General features: G+C 43.7%; 1 protein-coding gene across 1 annotated transcript in view; it reads right to left on the reverse strand.

Moving 5' to 3' along the window:
* The window catches only part of PRKAG2 (protein kinase AMP-activated non-catalytic subunit gamma 2), a 234,775-nt gene that overhangs the window by 71,320 nt on the left and 142,066 nt on the right, over window positions 1–21,389 (reverse strand). Inside the window, exon 4 of the mRNA XM_061997049.1 lies at window positions 2,911–3,125. Within this exon, the coding sequence (XP_061853033.1) occupies window positions 2,911–3,125 (215 nt within the window). The remainder of the gene's footprint in view (window positions 1–2,910; window positions 3,126–21,389) is intronic.

A 21,389-nucleotide genomic window follows, 5' to 3' on the forward strand; every position in this document is an offset into this window, starting at 1 on the left:
ATAAGAGTCAACTTCTTGTTTCAGATGCCAATATTGAAGCTTCCCCATCATTAAACCAATCATCAGCAGCAGTGTCACTATGGAACGATTTATGGTGTCATTACAGTGTAGTTTTGAGATAATTGGAATTATTATTCCAAGAAATGGTGATCTAAGTAAACAAGAAATTGAGTTTGCCTCTTACAGATTTGGTCATGTGAAAATATGTATTTCATAAGCATCTCCCTTATAAAGAAAGGCTGAGGGAGCTGGGGCTCTTGAGCTTGGAGGAGACTGAAGGGTGACCTCATTAACATTTACAAATACATAAAGGCTGACTGTCAGGAGGATGGAACCAGGCTGTTCTCAATGATGTCCAATGATAGGACAAGGGGCAATGGGTACAAGCTGGAAAAACAAGAGGTTCCAGAGAAACACAAGGAAGAATTGTCACTGAGGGTGACAGAGCACTGGAACAGGCTGCCTAGATGGGTTGTGGAGTCTCCTTCTCTGGAGACATTCAAAACCCACCTGGATGAGTTCCTGTGTGACCTACTCTAGGTGGTCCTGCTCTGGCAGGGGGGTTGGACTGGATGATCTTTCAAGGTCCCTTCCAGCTCTTGAGATTCTGTGATTCTGTAGATGTGGGTCTACTGCTGTCACAACTGTAAGGAAGCGTAGGTGAATAACTAATTGGGATGGAGATCCACGAGAGTCCTGAGTAAACACCCAGCAGCTTCAGATTCATTCCCTTCTGCAGAAACTTAGCCCTTCTCTCCTCTAACAGTTTCTATTACTAGAATAGCATGGTAAATCTCTCTCTCTCTGGTCTCTGCTGAAAATTAAATACCCAGGGCTTTGTTCCTCACAGATCTGTAGCTGCTGGCATTTCTTCCCACATAAAGCAAAAACCAAAAACTGTTGTCAGATAGAAATGAGTACAGAGGGTTCGAAACAAAGATAATCAGATGCTACATATCCTATATACATACAGATGCTATACATCCTATCTTGTGAATGGCAGATAAGAGAGTCCAACACACTGATTTTCAATCCAGACTCTCTCTTGAACATATAGTCACAACAGTTGATAAATCCTTGCTGAGAATCCTGTTTGTTTATTCTGGCATCTTCTACACAACTTCATGTTGTCCGAATCAGCAAATAATTAAAAAACAAAACAAACTTTTCAGTCTTTTGGCCAGTGGAATGTGCTAAGATAATACTGTTTCCCCATTTCTATTCTAATAGGTATAAAAAGACTCCTCTGTAGCTGCATAACACACACAAACACATTCATATGCAAATAATACAGCTGATTGACTGAAGCCTACCAAAAATACTTTTGTGTCTTACAAGCTATTTAGTTTAATAATTTATGTGTCCCAAGACTACTTACATGGAAAGGTAGTGAGTTGGCTGGAGAAAAGTTACCGCTGGAGTTCTCTAACTATAAATACAGTATTTAGCAGCAGAACTGAAAGATGTATTTTATAGGGAGTTTGGCTTGCTTCATCTAGAAAAACAAAGGCTGGCTACAGGTATAACAGGATGTAACAAACAATGATTGAAAATGTCTATTAATTAGAAGAGCAAATGGCCATAACCTGTTCATGAAAAAAATTGGTTGAAATTCAAGGACTTCCTAACCATGACAGAAGGGAATCCTAAAATAGGGGGTGTGTTTTACTGAATGTGTGTGAACGACTTGAAAGTAGATACTGATCCAGTACCTAAATACTTACAGCATAACAAGGCTTCTGCTGCTGCAGAGGTACCTAACACAAAAGCAAAAAGGTTTTTGGGATTGCCATGTTACTGTATTCAGATCCTGGAACAGCTTTCCCATGGTCGAGTGGGAGGAAACTTCGTGCTTTTAAAAAAGTTACTAAGAACTGGAAAAGAACAGAACTTGTAGTCATTCAACAGGGGAACAGACCTCATGTCCTTTACAGTTCTGTATTTCTAGATACAGAAAATATCAAAGGTTTTATATTCAGAAAATAGAAAGGAAAAGAAAAAGAAGAAAAGCTGGAAAAGACAGATGCAGGGTAGTTAACTCTAGTGACAGATCACAGAATGCTAGTTCCATAAGGAATAATGAATGGAAAGATGCAGTTAATGTTAAGGAATTAACACCAAAAAAGAAAAAGAAAAAAGGGGCAAAAAGTCAGAGGAGGAAAGAAGAGCAATGTGTCTGAAGCTCAGGCTAGCCAAGGGAGATGGGAGGAGGCACAGTGGTATGCAGTGCGTATGCTGTGGCGCTGAGTATCAGAGGCTGGAACTCATGTGTTCCCAGGAACTGCTGAGTTCACGCATTCCCAGGAGCTGAAGAAACCACTCTTGTCAATATACCTCTACTGCGTGGAGTGCTGAATAAATACCCTGGTAGCGCTGCTTGTGTTCCTCTCCTCTCAGAGCTGGGGCAGAAGGTGGGATAGCAACTAGTGCCATTAGTCACCAGCTGTCCCCATCAGCTCAGACTCCAGAGGCAGCAGGGATTCAGAACCCCGGCAGCTCACACTGGGAATTTCTTTCTGATATGCTTTCTTTGGCTGCTAGCTCTCTCATTGTATTTCCTAAGAGAAATAAAAGATAATCCTAAACAAAATTGTTTCCTTCTCTGAAGTGGCACCTCAGCTGTGCATGCTGGGATCTCCAGCCACTGCAAAACTCGCTTGAGAATAGTGCAAAACTTAGTTGCTGTTTAGGAAAACCAGAAGGGGAGCAACTTGCCCTGGATCCCTAGTGCTTTGTCAGCTGCATCCTGGGAAAGCTGAAACAAGTCTGAAGTCTGAATGCTCATGACATTGTTCTCATTCTGCTCCACAGTATTCTGCACACACTCCCACCCATGAGTTGTAATACAGGTCAGTTAACACATAGCTCTGTACATTTCCCAGTGGAAAACTGGACACATGCTTTACTTACTAGTTTTGAGGTAGCACAGGGAGCTGGTGTCATGATAGGAGGCTTGGCTGCACCTTGAGACGGAGGCAAAGAAAATCTCTGCCCCGTGTCCGGAGGTGACGAACAGTGAATCCGTGTTTCTAGTCTCTCAGGCTCATGCTTATAGGATTCAAGAGGAAAGGTGGGCTGCTTGGTCACTTGCGTTGGGGTAGACGGAGAAGAGGAGAGGCCAGAGGCTGTCAACAAGAATAATTACCAAAGATCAGTTCAGAAGAAGAGCAGACAGAGATCTCAGCTTTACAGTAAACCTGTTTTTCATCATGTTACAAAAGTATGTATCTCGCCTCCTCATTTATGAAAAGGAATTGCTCTGCCTTGTTGAACTCTTTTAATCATTCAACTGGTGGAACTGTCTGACCCATTTACAGGGAGGCAAGATGAGAGGGCTGGAGCTTCAGGTTGTATTAACCTCCTGCTGATCACTTTTTTCTAAAATGATCTTCAGCACTGGTGTTACTTTATTGTTATAATTTTAATAGTTCTGTGACCCTCAGGATTACCTCTGTCTCCTGGCAAATGGCTCAAGAACTTTAGTGGTTGCTTTTACTTCTTTTTTGTTATTTTAACAGTATCTCAGGCAGCAATTAGAATAAACTCAGGGGTGAAAAGAAACAGGGCATATTTCCCATGAGCCTCAGTCTGCTTTCTGTAAGGTTCTTGGCAATGCCTTTATACAAACTAGAATTGTTTTCAGCAGCCTTTGAGGAGAGAGATTATTCATCTCTTTTGCTGAAATTCAACATCATCAGCAGATCACGGGCATCTTATTTTTATTTGACACGTGTATCTACCCCAGTTGTATTTTTATTTATGTTCTTAGGGCAGTTCTGAATTGTGATCAAACAGATCATTTAAGCTGTCTTTATTATTTAAGAACCAGCAGACATTCATAACCAAGTAGAAAATTCAAGTCACAACATCTGTGTTTCTTGTTATATCTGTATCTGCGTCAGCAAACAAAGGATGTTTCTTTTACACCAGCATAAATCAGGACAGAATTAAATGCATGAAAACTATCAGGCTGAACAGAGGTGCTGATTTTTAAGTGGGCCAGATGACCTCTGACTTTGGTTCACTTCTTGTACTTCCACAGATTTGTGCAGATGACCAGTTATTCCAGAGGGGACTCAAGTCCATCAGAAGGCAGCAGATAAGATAACATTTCATGACCATAAAATCCTGAGTCACTCCAACAAGTGTTTGAGAACACGATAATACATCTTCAGGGTAAGTGTAGCTCATCTCCTCGGTATGAGATTTCAAGTCTCCCCCAGAGCTATTTGCAGCAGAGATTTTTTTCCCATTTGAAGCTTTGCATTGGTGTGCACACAGCTTCTACTGGGCCTTCCTTTCAACCCAGGGTAAAGTGCATTTGTACAACTCTCTTCATACTCATTATCTCTCCGTGTAACATTTTACCTCACAGACAGCATTTTCAAAGCAAACTTTGTGTTGATGGGAAGTAAGAATAAAACTCACTAATAACTAAAAGATAAGGGTTAACGGACATAAGCTGGAACACAAAAAGATCCACTTAAATACAAGGAAAAGCTCCCTTCCTGTGCAGGTGAGGGAGCCCTGGCACAGGCTGCCCAGGGATGGTGTGGAGTCTCCTCCTCTGGAGGCTTCCAAACCCACCCGTGCCCCCTGATAGAGGTGGACCTGCTTTAGCAGGAAGTTGGACTGGATGATCTCTAGAGGTCCCTTCCCACTCCTACTATCTGTGATTCTGTGACGTTAGAAGACTAGAAATCCAACAACTCTGTTTCTTGAAGAAACTATTACTCCTGACACCTGGGGAAGTTACAGTATGTTACTATTAAAGGAATTAGTGAGGAATTTTGGTATCTGTTCTTTAACTATCATTTGTCATTGAAAACAACCTTTCCTGAGGGCTTCTACATATCAAAAGACTTAACTTTAAGAGAATAGAATCACTCATCAAGAAACGTGCAAAAGAATCAGGCAGTAATGTGTTTTATCTGTAGTGATTTTAGTGGTGCAGTGTAATGTAATTATTTCTGTCAAAGAAAATCCTTTTACTGAAAACTTAAGGTTTCCTGGAATCAAAAAAGACCCCCTACTCAGTCCCTCTCTTCAGTTCTTTTCCAAAACTACAGCTGTACTCCAAGGACTTCCATTTTGTTTCATAAAGACATCTGCAGCTCTGCCAATCAAGCAGCAGTAAGCGCAGAGCCAGTGGAGACTGGGTGTTGTAGGCAGATGTAAATGTTGCCTAAAATACGACATGCCATAGGGCAAGAATGACCCCAGTATTTTGACTGTCCTCAGCTTCTGCTGATTTCAGTGGGACTGGAGAGTGTGCCACATCCTGAAGGATTTAAAGGACACCTAACTTGCCTGTTCCGTTTTTGCTTACAGACAAATTTAGATAAACAGTTCTGAGGAAGATGCTCTTATCTTCTGTGTTTTTATGGATGTACAAATGCTTCCCAAGCACTCAGATTAGGGTTTGAGGTAGATGGCAGCTGTAATTGATGCAAATGTAAAACCACTAAAAGGAAGAAAAACAGCATTAGATCTGAAAGTCTTGTTGCTGTGATGTATTCATTGTGCCCTAATGTATTCAGCACGTCTACAAAAACCATTTGCAGTATCAAGAAGTCTGCCAAAAGAGCTATTACCAGACATAAGGAAACCACAGCTTCACTTTCCTAACAAGGCTGGCCTACTATGTAGAGGACATCCCCAGGACACAGAAATATGTGGATCTAAGGAGGCCAAGGAAATAACGTCTCTTACATCCTGTGAAAGCTATTGCTGCCTCATTAGCGATGTGTAACAGCACAGCCAGGACAGACAGTTTCAGTTTCATAAGAACAGTAACTGGTGGTGAGTCTCCTTTTGGGTGCCAGCAGTGGACACTTGGCCTGAGTTTTTATGGATGAGGAGCATCTGTGACTCCAGCAACTTTACTGGAACCATTCAGAACTGTCTGTTTCAACCAGGCACTTAAAACACAAGGTACTCACTGAGGCACACTCTAATAGCATACCCTAATACACTCGAGATTCAATTTTTTTGTGACTCAGAGGAAAAATTATTATTATTTTGAAGGGTATTTGATTAAACTGTAATTAAGCTTCTCAATCTCCAGTATTTAAAAGCCTACCTCATAGCATTATTGTGGTATCTGTGTTATTCACATTTGTAAAATACTGAGACTGAAGGAATAATCCCATAGGAAATGTTAAATATTTTTATGATTATTAAACCAAAAGCCTTTTGGCTGCTGTACATACAGCTCAACATTCTAAACCCTACAAAGAATTTTATAAAAGCCTGCTGAATAAAAGAATGAAAATCTGTAAGATATCTCCAGGCCAAAATAGTTCAGGAATAACAGAACTTTGTATTAACTTTAATCCTATTGGACTGCCACCTGAACAGGCAGCACTGGTGGAAATACACAGGGATATGTTTGTGCAGTAGCTGCTCTGTTCTATGAGGAGAAGAACAGAGTAGAGAAGGTACAGCAATATCCCATGGCTGGAAACATTTCATTTTGGAGCAAGTACACATAAAACAACTAAGCAGTTAAAACTGAGAATTCTAGAGTCTTCTATAATGAAGCTGAACTAGTTCAGTAGGTATACAGGACTAGGACTTTGGAGAAGAAATGATCTTTGAGATGGGCTGCGTATTCTACTGGTTCTGGTAAGAAGAGAACTGATACGGCAAGTAATTATCTCGTGCTAATGGTTCTTTCATCAGACAATGAAATGCACAATGAAATGTGGTATTTTCATGTTAAGAAACTAAATAGCTCTTCCTTTTTCCATAACAAAACCAAACAACTTCACACAAAAAATAGGAACAAATCTCGCAGAGCAGTTTCTGTGTCACTGGCCAACACATGGGTTTGTCCTATGGTTTCTACTGATCGTCCCTGTCCAGTTTTAAAATAGTCCAAGAGTTCTGATTCATCCAGACATTTCCTTTCTGGGGACAAAACAAGAGTGAAAGGAGAGGATAACGATGTGGTCTCCATATCAATGACTCATAAGTCCTAACATTTGCACAACTGAATATGTGTATGAGTAAGAATATTCATACAAGTATGTGGTGAAAAAATGCATAGATGTAAAAAAGTAACTTTTGTATTACAGTATGATGTTACTCAGGTATGTATGTGAGATGCTAACAGAACTAAACAGCACGAGTCTCAATTTTGGGCAAAACAGGGCTATTTCCAGTTGCCTTCTCCCAGTGACTGTGTTGTTCTTGCATGGCATAAAGTTCACTCCCCTGCTTAGGCATTCTGCTCCAAACCAGCCCTCTACTGATACATAACAGGAAGGGATAAAGCACTCCACTGTCGCCGCCTGCTCCCAGGGGAAGAAGGGTGGCTGCCCTTCTACATTTCCTAAACTCCCCGGGTGACACTCACAATTAGTTCTGTCACCTACATTTCACGCCTGACCTGGCAGGATGCATCTGCTGCTTTCTGGGAGGAAGGATGCTCACAGGCCAGTGATTCCTGCCAAAGTCTCTCTTTTATATCAACACTTTTTCCAGAAAGAAAAACTGCCTCTGCCCCCATGAACCTTTGGAGCCACCTTCCCACATGTGATTTGGGGGGGGGGGTGGGGCACAATCCCCTGTTGAGAACCCAAAGGGTACAGCCAGCAGCCTGCTCTCCAGCTTTGCTTTTGTATTTGTGCACTTGAAGTTGCTAAAACTGCTGAAAGTTACTGTCTATGAAAAATAAACCAGTTTTGCAGTTTAGCTCTTCCTAAGAATCATACTTCAATATTCTCTCATCCTGTACCTGACCAAGCAGGTAATGCCATTAGTAACGCATAAGCCCACTGTTAAAATAGCTTTCAAAATTTATATATAGGGATATATACATTTAGCATTTAGACTAAAACTTCTTAGAAAATAACAAAAGGAATTTCCAATTGCAGTGGCTCCATGTGACACTTTTTGTCTGATTCTTTCCCAGGACAACACTGTCCTTTCATTTCCATTCTTCAGCTGGCAGTGAAACAGAGAAGGCAGCAGACTGTGGCTGCTGAATTTTAAGTAGCTGGCAACACAAGTGAATCTGAGTTGAGCTGGCTGTTCATTAAGCTGATTCACTCTTCAGACACAATACTATGTTAATTTTGACACATAAGCAAACTGATGCAAATTACATGAAATGAAGTTTAATGCCACTTGATGACAGTAAAACTATGAACCCATAAACAGGTAAATGGCTACAGTCTGCTTCTATTCAAATAGTATTGGTGATATTGACACTAAATGTTCGTAGAATCATAGAATGGTTTGGGTTGGAAGGGACCTTAAAATCATCTCATCTCAACCTCCCCTGCCATGGGCAGGGACTCCTTCCTCTAGACCAGATTGCTCCAAGCCCCATCCAACCTGCCCTTGAACACTTCCAGGGTTGTGAGGCAGCCACAACCTCTCTGGGCAACCTGTGCCAGTGTCTCACCACCCTCACAGTAAAGAGCTTCTTCCTAGTATCTCAGCTAAACTGTCCCTCTTTCAGTTTAAAGCCATTATCCCTTGTTTTGTCACTACAGGTCCTTGTAAAAAGTCCCTCTTGGGCTTTCTTGTTGGTCCCATTAGGCACTGGAAAGCTGCTATATGGTCTGCCTGGAGCCTTCCCTTCTCAGGTAGAGCAATGCCAGCTCTCTCAGACTTTCTCCACAGCAGAGGTGCTCCACCCCTGTAATCATCTCCACGTCTCTCCTCTGGACTCGCTCCAACAGCTCCACATCCTTCCTATGTTGAGGGCCCCAGAGCTGGAGATAGCACTGTGAGTGGGGTTTCAGGTGAGCAGAGTAGAAGAATCACCACCCTTGACCTGCTGGCCACACTTCTTTTGATGCAGCCCAGAATGTGGTTGGCTTTCTGGGCTATGAGCACACATTGCTGGCTCATAGTTCTTCACTCACCAATTCAGGATGCCTCCTACCATACAGGAACTACAGCTCCTACTGTGGAACCATATAGCCTGCTTCCATGGTCAGTGTGCACCACTTGTGTAATGTCGAGGCCTCCCATCCCTCAGCTGAGCTCCCTGGTCCAGCTGAGCAGCAGCTACCCTAGCTCCATTAGTAAACACATTATTGAAACAACTCCATGGCTTTTCACGTAGCTGGTACTTCATTTAGTGGGAAGCTTTCTTGTTTCCACAGACTTCCTTTAGATTATTAATCAAAAGATGATAAAAAAGCACTCTTCAAGTCATTAAAATACCAAATGCTGTCTGAAAACTTCCACAGGGAGGTGTATATTTTTGGAATAAAAATCTAATTTCTTTGTGTTAGTCCAAACATAGTAAAGGAAACCACTACTAAGTGGTCTTAGGCACAGAAATACCTGAACCTGAAAGCTTCAACTTTTGCTTTAGGTGCTGTTTAACTTTGTAAAAACTGAGGACAAAGCCATATCTGTTTCTGGGATTCAACCTGTTGTGCTCCACTTACAGTCTATTTATGTGCCTAAACAACACTCGTATCTGTGGAATCTGCAATGTAACACCTTTTCCTCATAAAACTGAGAAAATCAGGAGATGAAGAGTTTAATTAGTAAAGTTTTGAGAATTGTTCTTCTTCCTAAAGATCTTGAGGCCCCTTTATGAGGAAAGTCTGATCAGGAGAAACACTTTCCCAATGCTGTATCCTTTAATGGTTTTACTGTAGATTTCCCTAATGATTAGACAAAGGATTATAAAATCGTAGCATCATTTTGATTGGAAAAGACCTTTAAGATCATTCAGTCCAACTACCGACCTCACACTGCCAAACACACCACTAAACCATGGCCCTCAGCACCTCAGCTACACATCATCTAAATATCTCCAAGGTAACTTCACCACCTCCCTGGGTAGCCTGTGCCAGTGTTTAACAACCCTTTCAGTGAAGTTCTTCCTAATCTCCAATCTAAACCTCTCCTGGCACAACTTGAGGCCATTTCCTCTCTCACTTTGCCTGGAATCATGCGTTGGATATCTTACATATGTTCAATGTACTTGACAAATCTGGAAAGACTTGAGATATGTCAGCCTGGCTTACAGAACACAACTGAAATAGTATTTCATTTCCTCAGAGCAGCTTTTGAAACATCCACCATCTGGGTAGAGCAAGCAGGCTACACCCCCAGTCTTGGATAAAGCGGGCTTTGCAGGCCTTGGGAGGTTTTGGGTTGTTTTGCCTTTTCAGAGTGCACTGTGAGGTTGTAGATACATTACCAAAGCAGTCATCACGTGGCTGGATCAGTCTGATGGGCTCCCAACCATGTGGGATCCAATCCACACAGCTTCCCTGGCCCCTTCCCTGCAGAAGCACTCTTGCAGCTGATTTCTACTCTCTCCTTCTCCCAGACTTTGCACCTTTTTGAGATTGAAACCTCCACGATGAGCTTATGTTTTCACACTTAGTTCTTTATCGTTATTCTCCACAACCAGATGAGTTTCATCACTGATTGTTTTCAACAGACTTGTATTTTTCCTTTATTTAGTAGACAAATTTCTGTCAACGTGTGAGCTGACCAGGGGGTTGGTTGTCAGGAGAGAGGGGGCTATCAAGGGCCGTGAACTTGGAATCTTAGGGCCAAAGGGAAACTGCAGGAAGTAGTTTATATGATCCAGAAATAGACACGATTTGGAATTTGTTGCTTTTAAAGCAACAAAGGTGTGGGATCCAAACACAGCAAACAGAGACCAGAAATCCTGCTGTAATGTATCCCCCCGGATGGGTTTTTTCTAGTTCTCATTGGCAGGAAGGTTCCATCCATGCTTCTAATTCCCAGTCTTCTGCCAACCCTTCTCCTTTGTCTTGCAAATACTGGAAAGAATATCACGGGCAAATAATTCATAGCAAAGAAACGGATTACCCATGAGCTTGATGGCGAAGAATGGCGCTTTTTTTTTGGGGGGGGGGGGGGGGGTTGGTTTTTTTGAGACAGTCAAATGCACATTCCAGTGCTGTTTGACAACCTGACAGGAAATAAATGAAGAAGTTCTGGTAATGGTTGAGGTAGCCACTGAGTAAGTGCTTGAGGCACGAGCACTTAGCTGGGCGTGAAATAATACCGAGAGACTGCACAGAGTCTTTACCAGACATCACGTGGCTGTGGCCAGCACACAGTGTCAGAAACACAGGTGGCGTGTAAAGTATTACCTGTGACCTCAGCAGGGAACAGCGTGATAAGGAAATATCCCATAGAACCACACGAGCAGGAGGAGGGGGTTTGGGCACACATCTCTATGAGGTACATGTGAGCCCTGAATGCTTTATCATCCTGTGCATCCATCACCCACAGAGTGTGGAGTCAAGGAGTCTGCAAATACTAGCTTTTCACTCTCTGAATCACCTGAATTTCCAATCCTGCCTCTGACAGCAGAGCAGGAGGAGTTTAAGAGAGCCACCTTTCAAATGGCTCCTGCTGTACACAAACGCAGGAGCTCCCATAAAAGTTCTGCCACTGCTGCCTGAGGGGACCTGCTGAGTTATAATAAAAGCCAACTGCGCAGTGCTAACCTAAAAAGTTACCAAAATGAAAATCAGTCACTCCTCTTTATTAAAACCATGCTGGAAAGACACATGACATCTGTGCAAACCCCGAGTTTCTTTTTCTGATCCAAACCAGATGACTAATGAGCGTAAGCCAATCCATGCAAATAAGCCACGTGCAGCAGTTGGCCCTTATCAGTGTACTGATAACTGCTGAAAGAGAAGTCTCCTCTGACTTCCCAGCCTCATACCAGCACGTGTGCCAGGCATTGCACTACATCACATGGCAGAGATTCACATGGCCACTTGTACTATGTGCTGGTTACAGCCAGCTGCTGTGAGAAACAATGCCTACAGCAGGACTACTTTATTTACTTAATACACCACCTGGCATTTAAACTTTCACACAGTACTTTGTGTTCACAGGCTTTAACGAAATAACTTCTGTTTTCTATTTTAGCAAAGACGTCTGGCATTTAATAGCCCTTTCCACATTAACCTCGGTTCTCCCATCTAGGCTTTCTTTGCCTTTATGAACCAACCTGAACTAAATGCTCCCCTGCCATTACTGAAAGCTGCAAACTGCTTGTCTTTGGTGACACTTCAGCAGCCAGCACTGTCTCTCCATCACCCTGTCCTCTGCCAGAAGTGGCTATAACTGCTTCCTGCCCTGGCACCTTCTGGTTTTACCCAGCAAAGCTTCCAAACCACAGTTACCATCATCGTGTTTTGTTTCTGGCTGTACCTACTGTGTGCAATGTGCTTCACAAACATAAAAGAGAACACAGGCTCTGGCCTGAAGTGTTCACACTTTGACAGGCAAAGGAAAAGAGGAGGGAAATTAAAAGGGGAAAGGTGGGAAGGGGAACATTGTATGCACAACACCTAAAGACAAGTTTGGAAGTAATTACTTGCTTGTTCTGGTGCTTAATTTGACACTTGGGGATTTTATACTTAATCACTGCAGTAAATGTCAGCTTTTCAGAAGTAGTTGCTTTTGGGGGGAGGCATTGCAGAACAGGGGAAATTGTTCCTTCTGTCATTTATGGTACACTCATTCAATGTAAACTTTAAAAAATGAGGCTATTGAGCAAAGATATTCTTAGCTTGCTTGCTCTAAACCAGTGCCTTAATCATATACTTTATTTCTACAGCGCGCTAAAGCAGAGGAACACCCTACTGAAAATGAAAAAAGCCAAATGCTTTACAAATATGTCATTAGAGGTCCAAGCTAATGAAAAGAACAGTCTAAATCTGAGCCTGCAGAACCCTACTGAAATCGCCGTGGGTGATTTCATCTGCATAGCACATCTCCACTCTATGTAACCCAGAGATAGAATATTAACTCACATCGAGCCCACTGTGATATCCATTTACAGTGCACGCATGAAGGCTCCAGGGCTGGTGCCAGGGGCAGGCAGACTGTAAGGCTGCACACAGCCAGACTGCTCATCCAGAAGGCAAGTGTGATGACTGAGGTTAGGAGTAGCAGGTTATAAGGCTGGAAGAGCAGGACGCAGGTCCTGAGACCTGCTCTCTATTTAATTTATCACTTTATATTAGCGTCAGTTTCCTACTCTCACAACAAAGAAAATAGCTCTAGAGGTGCTGGTAAAGGCACTGGAGTTAGAGCTGGATTGCAAGTGTCACAGCACAGTTTACTTTTGTTTATTTTCTACAATGCTTACAAGGGCACTGAGGTGAGAGTAATTAAATATTTGCAGAGTACTCCAAATCCTCCAGAAAGCTGTAGCTAGAGAATAAAGCTGTAATTTGCAACTTTGCTTCTGAAATTCATGTTTTTCAAGCCTTTTGTTCTCTTATTAAAAGAACAAAAAATCTCTCTCATTCTAGTTCTTTTCAAAATTCACAAGCAGTCCAAGCACAGCTCCTGTCTGTGGCATTTGCCTCTCCCCGCTGTGTCTGACTCAGAATTCTGTCTCATCATAATTCCTATCTTGCTAACCTGGGAATTAGTGTTTTTGTGCGCATATGGCACAGCAGAGACAGCACAGTGCTCTCTAGCACACCTACCAAAGCCTTCTGAAGAAATAACTAATGACTTTATGGCTCTTGTTTGATTGAAAATGAATTGCCTGGTAGTATAATTTCCATTGCCGTCATTGGTACAGGATCATGCTTTTAATTGAACATCAGTGCAGTAAATGGCTGCTTCCTCTAGACAGTAGCCTGCTCAGAGACTCACCCTCTCCTTCCCATGAAATGAACCACACAACACCAGTTTCATTCTGCCTTTCAGAAGCAGATGTTGAAGTGACATAGAGGACACCTAAGCTCAGATCTCTGTCCTGGTTACTTCTAATGCGGACTGGCTTCCTGATGGGAGTACAAACACTTGTCTTCGCACAAGTTTGAGGGCTGTGGGAAAGGGGCTGGGGAGAAAGCAGAATCACTTTGTGCAGTGGCATTGCTGGTTTGTAACACTTGAAATGTGAAGAAAACTACAGCCCTAGTGCTACTCACAATTGCAATGGACAGAGTTGTCCATCTAGGATCTGTTTGAGGGTACAAGGGAGAACAAGGGGGAGAAGGCAACTGCACAGCCATGTATTAAAAGCACAACTATATCAAAAGTCTTCAAATATGCCTTGAATTGGGATGTACTTATCTACCACTGTGGATAAGTGCTCCCTATATATGAGGAATCAGTTACCATCTTATTTTCTTCTGATACAGCTTAAATTCAAGCGAAGCCCTGTCTTATTGCTGTGATTCTCCACACTCTTACCAATAAAGTACTGTCATAATACTTGACAATGAAATGAGGCTGAAGAGCAGCAATACCGTATCTGTACCTCAAAACTTTAGATTGGAGCCAGGAGTTACCCCAAGATGCTATCTGAGGTACACTAAAAGGTATGTCTGTAAAGCTTTTGATGCTGGTGTTGCCACAAGAGTGCAAGTCAAACACTCTTAGCAAGCATGCTACATGCTCAACAGAGCCATGAGCACTTGGGCCCACCCTGCTTAAAGAAAAAGTTCTGCCAGGAGTGAATCCTGATTTTGTTAACAAAAGCCTAAAGGAAACTTTAAACACATACCTGGATAAATATCAGTCATGTGAAATGAACACTCACCGTGGGATATTAAATGATCCTATCATTTTGTATCAGCCAACACCTGGTCCGATTTTGTATCTCCATTGCCAAGTGTTTATATTGACCACACACCTTTCTGATATTTCTGTGCCAGCTGCATGACGCAAGCTTGGCCAGCACCTTCCCAGTCACATATGCCCTCTTGACCCTTCATCTGCCTTCTCCTTCTGCAGACCAAATATCTCTACAATTTCTGCTAAAATGTTAAGTGTAAATTTAAGTCTCAGGTCCATTAGGAGACTGCTGCTATTAGATAGAGGAATTCCTCACACGTTTCCTTTTTTCTTATTATTTCACCTTCTGTTTGCAGAAGAAGAAATAAACCTTCCTCATCCACTTGGCTATTCACCAGAGCACCTGCAAGATCAGCCCCTTGAAACACACCACAGGGCTGCTTCCTTTGCTTGGCTGCACAACAGGTTACAGCTGATACCTCCTCTCAACACCCAGCCCTGTGGTGCCAGAAGCTTCTGGCAGGAAGGAGCACAAGTGCCCTTCAGCAGAGCACGCTGACATTTTTCCAAAGGGCTGGCCATAGGGCAATTTTCCTCTCCAGGAAATCCTTCCCGTCCCTTGTCATCCAACCCCAGCTTCACCCCACAGCCCATCCCAGGTCACTATTACAGCTTGCCTCCAGCACATGACACCAGTCACATTCCTGGCTTGTTTTACTCCTCAGAGCTGTCATCCTTCTGTAAAGCATATGAAAACAGTAGGAGCCAAAAGGACTCAGCATGTTGACAGTGAGTACCTAAACAGCAGACTCTTTGGAGCAAGAGACACCTTCATGCCAGAGATTTTTCTCCCTCGCTGGGGAAATCTCATCTATTTAAGGGGATCTACCTTTGCCCTTTCATTCTGCCTTCCATCCCATGTCACCAGTTCTCATCCTTTTGCAGGTGCCCATCAGCTGTGGACAGTAAGTTCTGTCTGACTGACACTCTCAACTATCTTTATTTCATAGTGAAGGTAATACTCAAGCTGGGTAGGTATTTCACAGCCATCACTTCAGTCATCAGACTGAAGAAGGCTGAGCCAAGTCTGTTTACGTACAGGAAAGCAAAGTGACAAAGCCAGTGGACTAGCACACTTCCAACCGCAGGAGCTAAGCACATCCAGCAGCCATTAAAACCACATAAAGAGCAGAGATCAGACAAAAGCTCAATGTGTCTCTAAGCAGGTACATTTGAAGAGGCCCTTCCTCCAAGTTTGTTGCCTCTCTGACTAGGACAAGGCAGCATCTGAAAGACTGAATGTAAGAGATGCTGACAAAGTCTATGATACGAATATCAATGCACTGTAAGGGGAAAAAGAAAGAACTACTCCAAATGGCTCACCTGCCAGAGAAAAAAAAGCATGGATGGGTCCTAAATACCAGATCTCAGCATCTCCTTCCCTCAGTAAGAAAGCTACATCCATTGCTTGAAGAAGCTTTACCTCAGAGAACAATTTGTGGGCAGCAATCTAAACACCTGCCCATTTTTTTTCTGGGACTCTACAATGGTCAAATAAAGAAAATGTACAGAAGACACCCACACCCTTTTATTTGAGGCTTTAACCCTTCAGGAATCTGTGCACACAGGGGCAGACATGGAGTGGGGCTTCAGAGCAAGTAATTGGTGAGGCTGTTGCAGCAGCCCTGGCAGAGCTGCTCTACCCCTGCTCTTCAACTCAGAGTACACGGTTACTGCAGTCTCCTCCCCACCGCGCTGCCCACCAACACAGCTGGAATCACAGGCAGGCCTTGGGGCTCCAAACCAGGAAGAAAGTACATACAATCTAAAACCTTGTGAAGAGCAGGAGGCCTCTCCACAGGACAAGTGTGACCCCGGCAAGAGGAGTGGGTGCTGTGCTGCCAAGCAGAGGCAGCTGAGCGGAGTGCTGTTACGCAAGCACTGTCTCAGGTCTCACACAGCAAAGCCAACACCCCAAAGGCTGCGGTGAACGACTGTCAAATGATAAAAGATTTCAGTCTCTGCTGATTGAAGCTGGATTTAACCTAGCAGGGAAAGGCTTTGTATCTCATTACCAACCCGCTGAGCCAGTCACTTCCCTCTCCAGCTGCACTATTTTGACCTCATTTCTGAAAACAAATGATGAGCTCTTTTCCTTGTAACAAGTCACTGTTGCACTGGAAGGCTGTCTGTTTGCAGCTGTTCAAGCAAGGCAGTGCTATAACCCATTCCTCGAAGCACATGCAGCTCGGGACAAGGGCTGCACTACCCCAGTCCTTGTATATGCCCAAGACACCCAGGACTCCCTTCACAGAGAGCCACTGAGATTGACTAGTGTCTAGTCCTTCCAGTCCAAATTCAGAGGACATAAGATGAAGAGACTGTACTTGCCAAGAAAACCACATCCTTTCCTTTCATGAGCCTCTATTTTTTCTGACAGCTGGTTATGTTCCTGACACCTCCAGAAAAATAAAAGATGACACTGCAGAGACAAGCATGAACATATGATCCTTAACTCCAGCCAACTCAGGGCTTACAGACTGACTGCAAAGAACACCAGGAAGTTCAGCAATGTTCTCTTTTCAGGATAGGACAGGATAGTACTGAAAAATGGTCATAGCTCCAAATGTTTCCCTAAGATTTATCCGTCGCACCAGGGGCTTCAGCACTTCATTTGCACCACTCATTGCATCACACTGTAAAGCTGTGGCCCCAAGAAACCTTTTTTTCCACCTATTCTTTAAAAAAACCCCAGACTGTTGCATTGATTAAACAGATCCACTCTGCTAAAGTTCAACCACTGTAAAAGCGATACAATCACTGTTCTGTGGAAAGAAGCTGGTATTCAGTTGACATGCTTTTCTTCATGCAGGATTGAACATGAAGCATCACCCTGAAGTTCTGTTGAACTCCACCTGGATCCAGCTTGGAACAACTCATCTGTATCGATGTTGGACCACAGTTGCTAGAAGCTGAACACCAGCCTAGGCCAGCTGAGACCCCTGGACCATCACATGGCTGGCCACTAGCCTTGCAGGGCTTATGTCCAAGGTATTCACACTATGTGGAGGCAAATGTGGGATCTTTGACAGCATTTGCCTTGGCACTGTCCATCCCAGTGATGCAAAGGGAGCATTCAGCCCTATTCCAAGCACGGGTTGTGCCAGATTCTACCACTCTACAACATCCTGGAATTTTGGTGGAAGCAACTTCCAAGCACAGACTTGAAACCAACAAACACGTTTTTTGGAGAAGGCACTGCATTCCATTTAACTGTGGTAGCAGCAAGAGGGGTAGAAGGTTTAAACCAAGATGAGACAGGAGCTGGGTGTGGTGGTACCACTGATACCAAGCAGGAAGGTTGAGAGCTCAGAAGCTGGGGGGCAGTTTCCTGAAAATGATGACTGTTTGCATTGCTCTGTGCTCTGAGTGCATTGCTTCATCTCGGTAAACAAAGCCACAAGGAAATTAAAGGGCTCTGACAGCGAATCAAAACTGTTTAGTGTGAAGGAAAATAATCAGACCTGGACAGAGGGCTGGGGCACAGCTGGCCACAGAAGGAGGGGAGTGCTACAGAAACAAAAAGGATTTCAACCAGAGTGGGTTTAGCCACTCAAACAGCCAAGGTAAACAAGCACTATCTGTGCTAGTCCCTCAGCAATATGCCATTAGGAAAAGGATCCCCGATGAACATAATTCTGTAACTTTGGTATTGGTGCTAACCAATGGTCCTAAGCGATGACCTGACTTCCTCATGCCCTGTGTCTTACCAGGGGAGAGGTGCTCCATGCCACTGCACACCAACATGCTATGGCAGCATACAAGGAATGGGTAGAAATAAAACAATTCAGGAGCAACAGAACACGATATTAATTATATTTTGTTTCACTCCCTTGATCTGTCACCTGAAATCAATCAATATCCAGAAGAAAATACCCCAAACCCATGCTTTAAAAAAATGTATTACATTGTTTTAATTCACATAGATAATCCTTTTCCCTTTTTCTCTTGTTGATGTTTAGAGCTGAAGTTTTAATGACATTTTGCCCTGGCTCTGTTTCCAACACCACTGATGATAAATACGTGCCAGCATCTGGCTGAAGCAACAGTTGCTGCAGATCCAGTGTCAGAGTGTGACAGACATGTGGATGTCTGCTGTAGAGGGGAGGGCACACACCCCCGCACCCTGTGATTCCCGGCCACGTGCCATAGCGTGATCAAGGAAATCTGGCTCAGGCTTTTCCCTCGATCTCCTTCCTCTCCTCCTCCCCTTCCCTAAGGACCTTTTGGGCTTTCCTCTCCCGTGCTTGGAGCCATTTGGCTTAGCTGACACAGGGGATTTACCTCATTTAAATTAAACCAAGACACAAGAATTGTGTGCTGAACACAAGGAAATTATCTGCCAGTGACATAAAGTGAAGGGTGCAAGAAGTGCCTCAGTATTCACAGCCATCCATGGCCACTTCGTCCCTCCTTTACTCAGCTCTGTGCTCTCCCCGACACTTTTCAGGCAGATCTCATTCTTTAGCCAAGGGCTTTCTCTGGCTCCCCAGAAGGCTTTTTCCTTCCTCTTTACTGAGCAATGATGCTGAGGAGAAGGGTCCCCTTTCCTGATGCTTGCAGGTTTTTTTACTCTTCTTACTCTCTCTGGAGCAGCACTCTGCCCAGCTCTTCCCCCATCCCTCTTCCTCATCTGTCAGTCCCTCCTGCAGCGCCAAATGAACAGGATCCCAGGTTCAGGACTGAGTTGGAAATAATCACGCAATTGCACTGGCAGAAAACAAGTGTCTTTGACAACATCAGCAGCAGACACAGGGACATTGCTGGGAGTCAGGTGCTGTCCTTGGAGGGATTTCATTCTCTCATGAAGATTACGGGGCGATTTGTGCAAAAATGCTGACTTTACTATGTCCTCCTAGATCCCTGTGGGGATTATGGGACTCTACTAACAAACCTCCTCCTTCCCCTCCTCTCCTAGGAGCATCATGGCACTCATGGTGCTCCTGCTGCCATGCTTTGAGGAAGCAGAATCATAGAATCCTAGAATGGTAGGGGTTGGAAGGGACCTTTAGAGATCATCTAGTCCAACCCCCCTGCAGAAGCAGGGTCACCTAGATCAGGTCGCAAAGGAACATGTCCAGGCAGGTCTTGACCTCCAAGGAAGGAGACTCCACAACCCCTCTGGGCAGCCTGTGCCACTGCTCCATCACCCTCACAGTGAAATAGTTTTTCTTGTGTTTAAGTGGAACTTTTTGTGTTCCAGCTTCTTTCCACTACCCCTTGTCCTGTTGCTAGCTACAACAGAAAACAGTGATGCACCAACCTCCTGACACTCACCATTTAAACATTTGTAAATATTAATAAGATCACCCCTCAGTCTCCTCTTCTCCAGACTAAACAGCCCCAGTTCCTGCAGCCTTTCCTCATAATGAAGATGTTCCATTCCCCTGATCATCTTGGTGGCCCTGTGCTGGACTCTCCCCAGCAGTTCTGTGTCTCTCTTGAGCTGAGGAGTCCAGAACTAGACACAGTACTCCAGATGAGGCCTCACCAGGGCAGAGTAGAGAGGGAGAAGAACCTCCCTTGACCTGCTGGACTCTTCTTGATGCAATGTGCTCTTGCCATCACCCTCCTTGTGACTGGTATCATCACCTACGCATGAGCTGGTGCTTGACAAAGCACGGGAAGGTCGGATGGCTTGAAGCATGAAGCCAAATCTCTGCATATCTCAGATGTATCTCATCAAATACAAATATGTCCATTCAGCTCTGCAATACTACCATGGACCAGCTATGCCATCCCAAACTACTGAGCACTTTGCAGAAGAAAATAGCCAAATCCCTCACTACAAAGCTGTTCTACGGCAGATTATTAACCACTGTATAGATCCCTTCCAGACTGCAGTTTTCTTGTTCTGTGGACAGGAAGTTACTTGCCAATGAAACTGCCTTAAAACATGTGGCAATGCATGTTTTCTCTCTTATAAGTGATAATACATTTGCTTAAAACAACAGGCATTTTTAAAGAGCAAAGCCAACATTTGGTGTTGGAGGCTTTGCTGAAACAACATGGAGCCATGATTCAGCATGGAAAAGTTATTCCTAGGTAAGGTCTCTGGCCACAGAACTACTTAAAATGTCAGTTTAATGAAATAAGGCTGTTTATACCTATAGCATACTGCATATCAGTTCATCAAACTGCAACTTCAAATGGGTCTCAGTTGCTTGGAAGCAGTAGGATGGTTAATTAATAATGTGAAACACAACCTAACAAAGGCAAGGCAGTAGCAGCAGAGTATATGGGGCTCTACAGAAATTAGCTTTCATTAGATTTAATCAGAGTAGCATCTCTCATTCCCCTCAGAACACCAATGCAATTTATCCCTTGAGCTATACACTCACTTTTGGAGTCAGACCCATCATACCATTTACATCAAATATGTAGAGCATTATCTGCAAGAAGATGTAGACCAAAAATAGCAACCCACACATCTTGGTTTATTAAACTGTGATTTATAGGCTCCCAATGGTTAAAAGTTGCTCTTCAAATAGGGAGCAGAAGCACAAACTAGTCTATTTTGTTCCCTGTCCGAGAGGCCCTGGGATTGCCGTTAGCATATGCTCGTTCCTCAGCAGAGCCGTGCGTGAGCTCGTGGCTTTCCTGGGCAGCTGGGGCTGGCTGAGCTCCCACCACATTGGGCTGGAATGCCAAGCTGCCCCTCCTGGCAGGCTGCTGGGGTCAGCCTCTGCCATCAACTCAGCTGCCCCCATTTGCACTTCAGTTGCTAATCAGATCCTTGTAACACCACGGAGATGACTCCTACTCAAGCATATGGCTTCGTGAGAGGCCAACTTGCAGATAACGTATGAAATAGA

The sequence above is a fragment of the Colius striatus genome, chromosome 5, assembly GCF_028858725.1.
Source record: "Colius striatus isolate bColStr4 chromosome 5, bColStr4.1.hap1, whole genome shotgun sequence".
NCBI classification, from domain to species: Eukaryota; Metazoa; Chordata; class Aves; order Coliiformes; family Coliidae; genus Colius; species Colius striatus.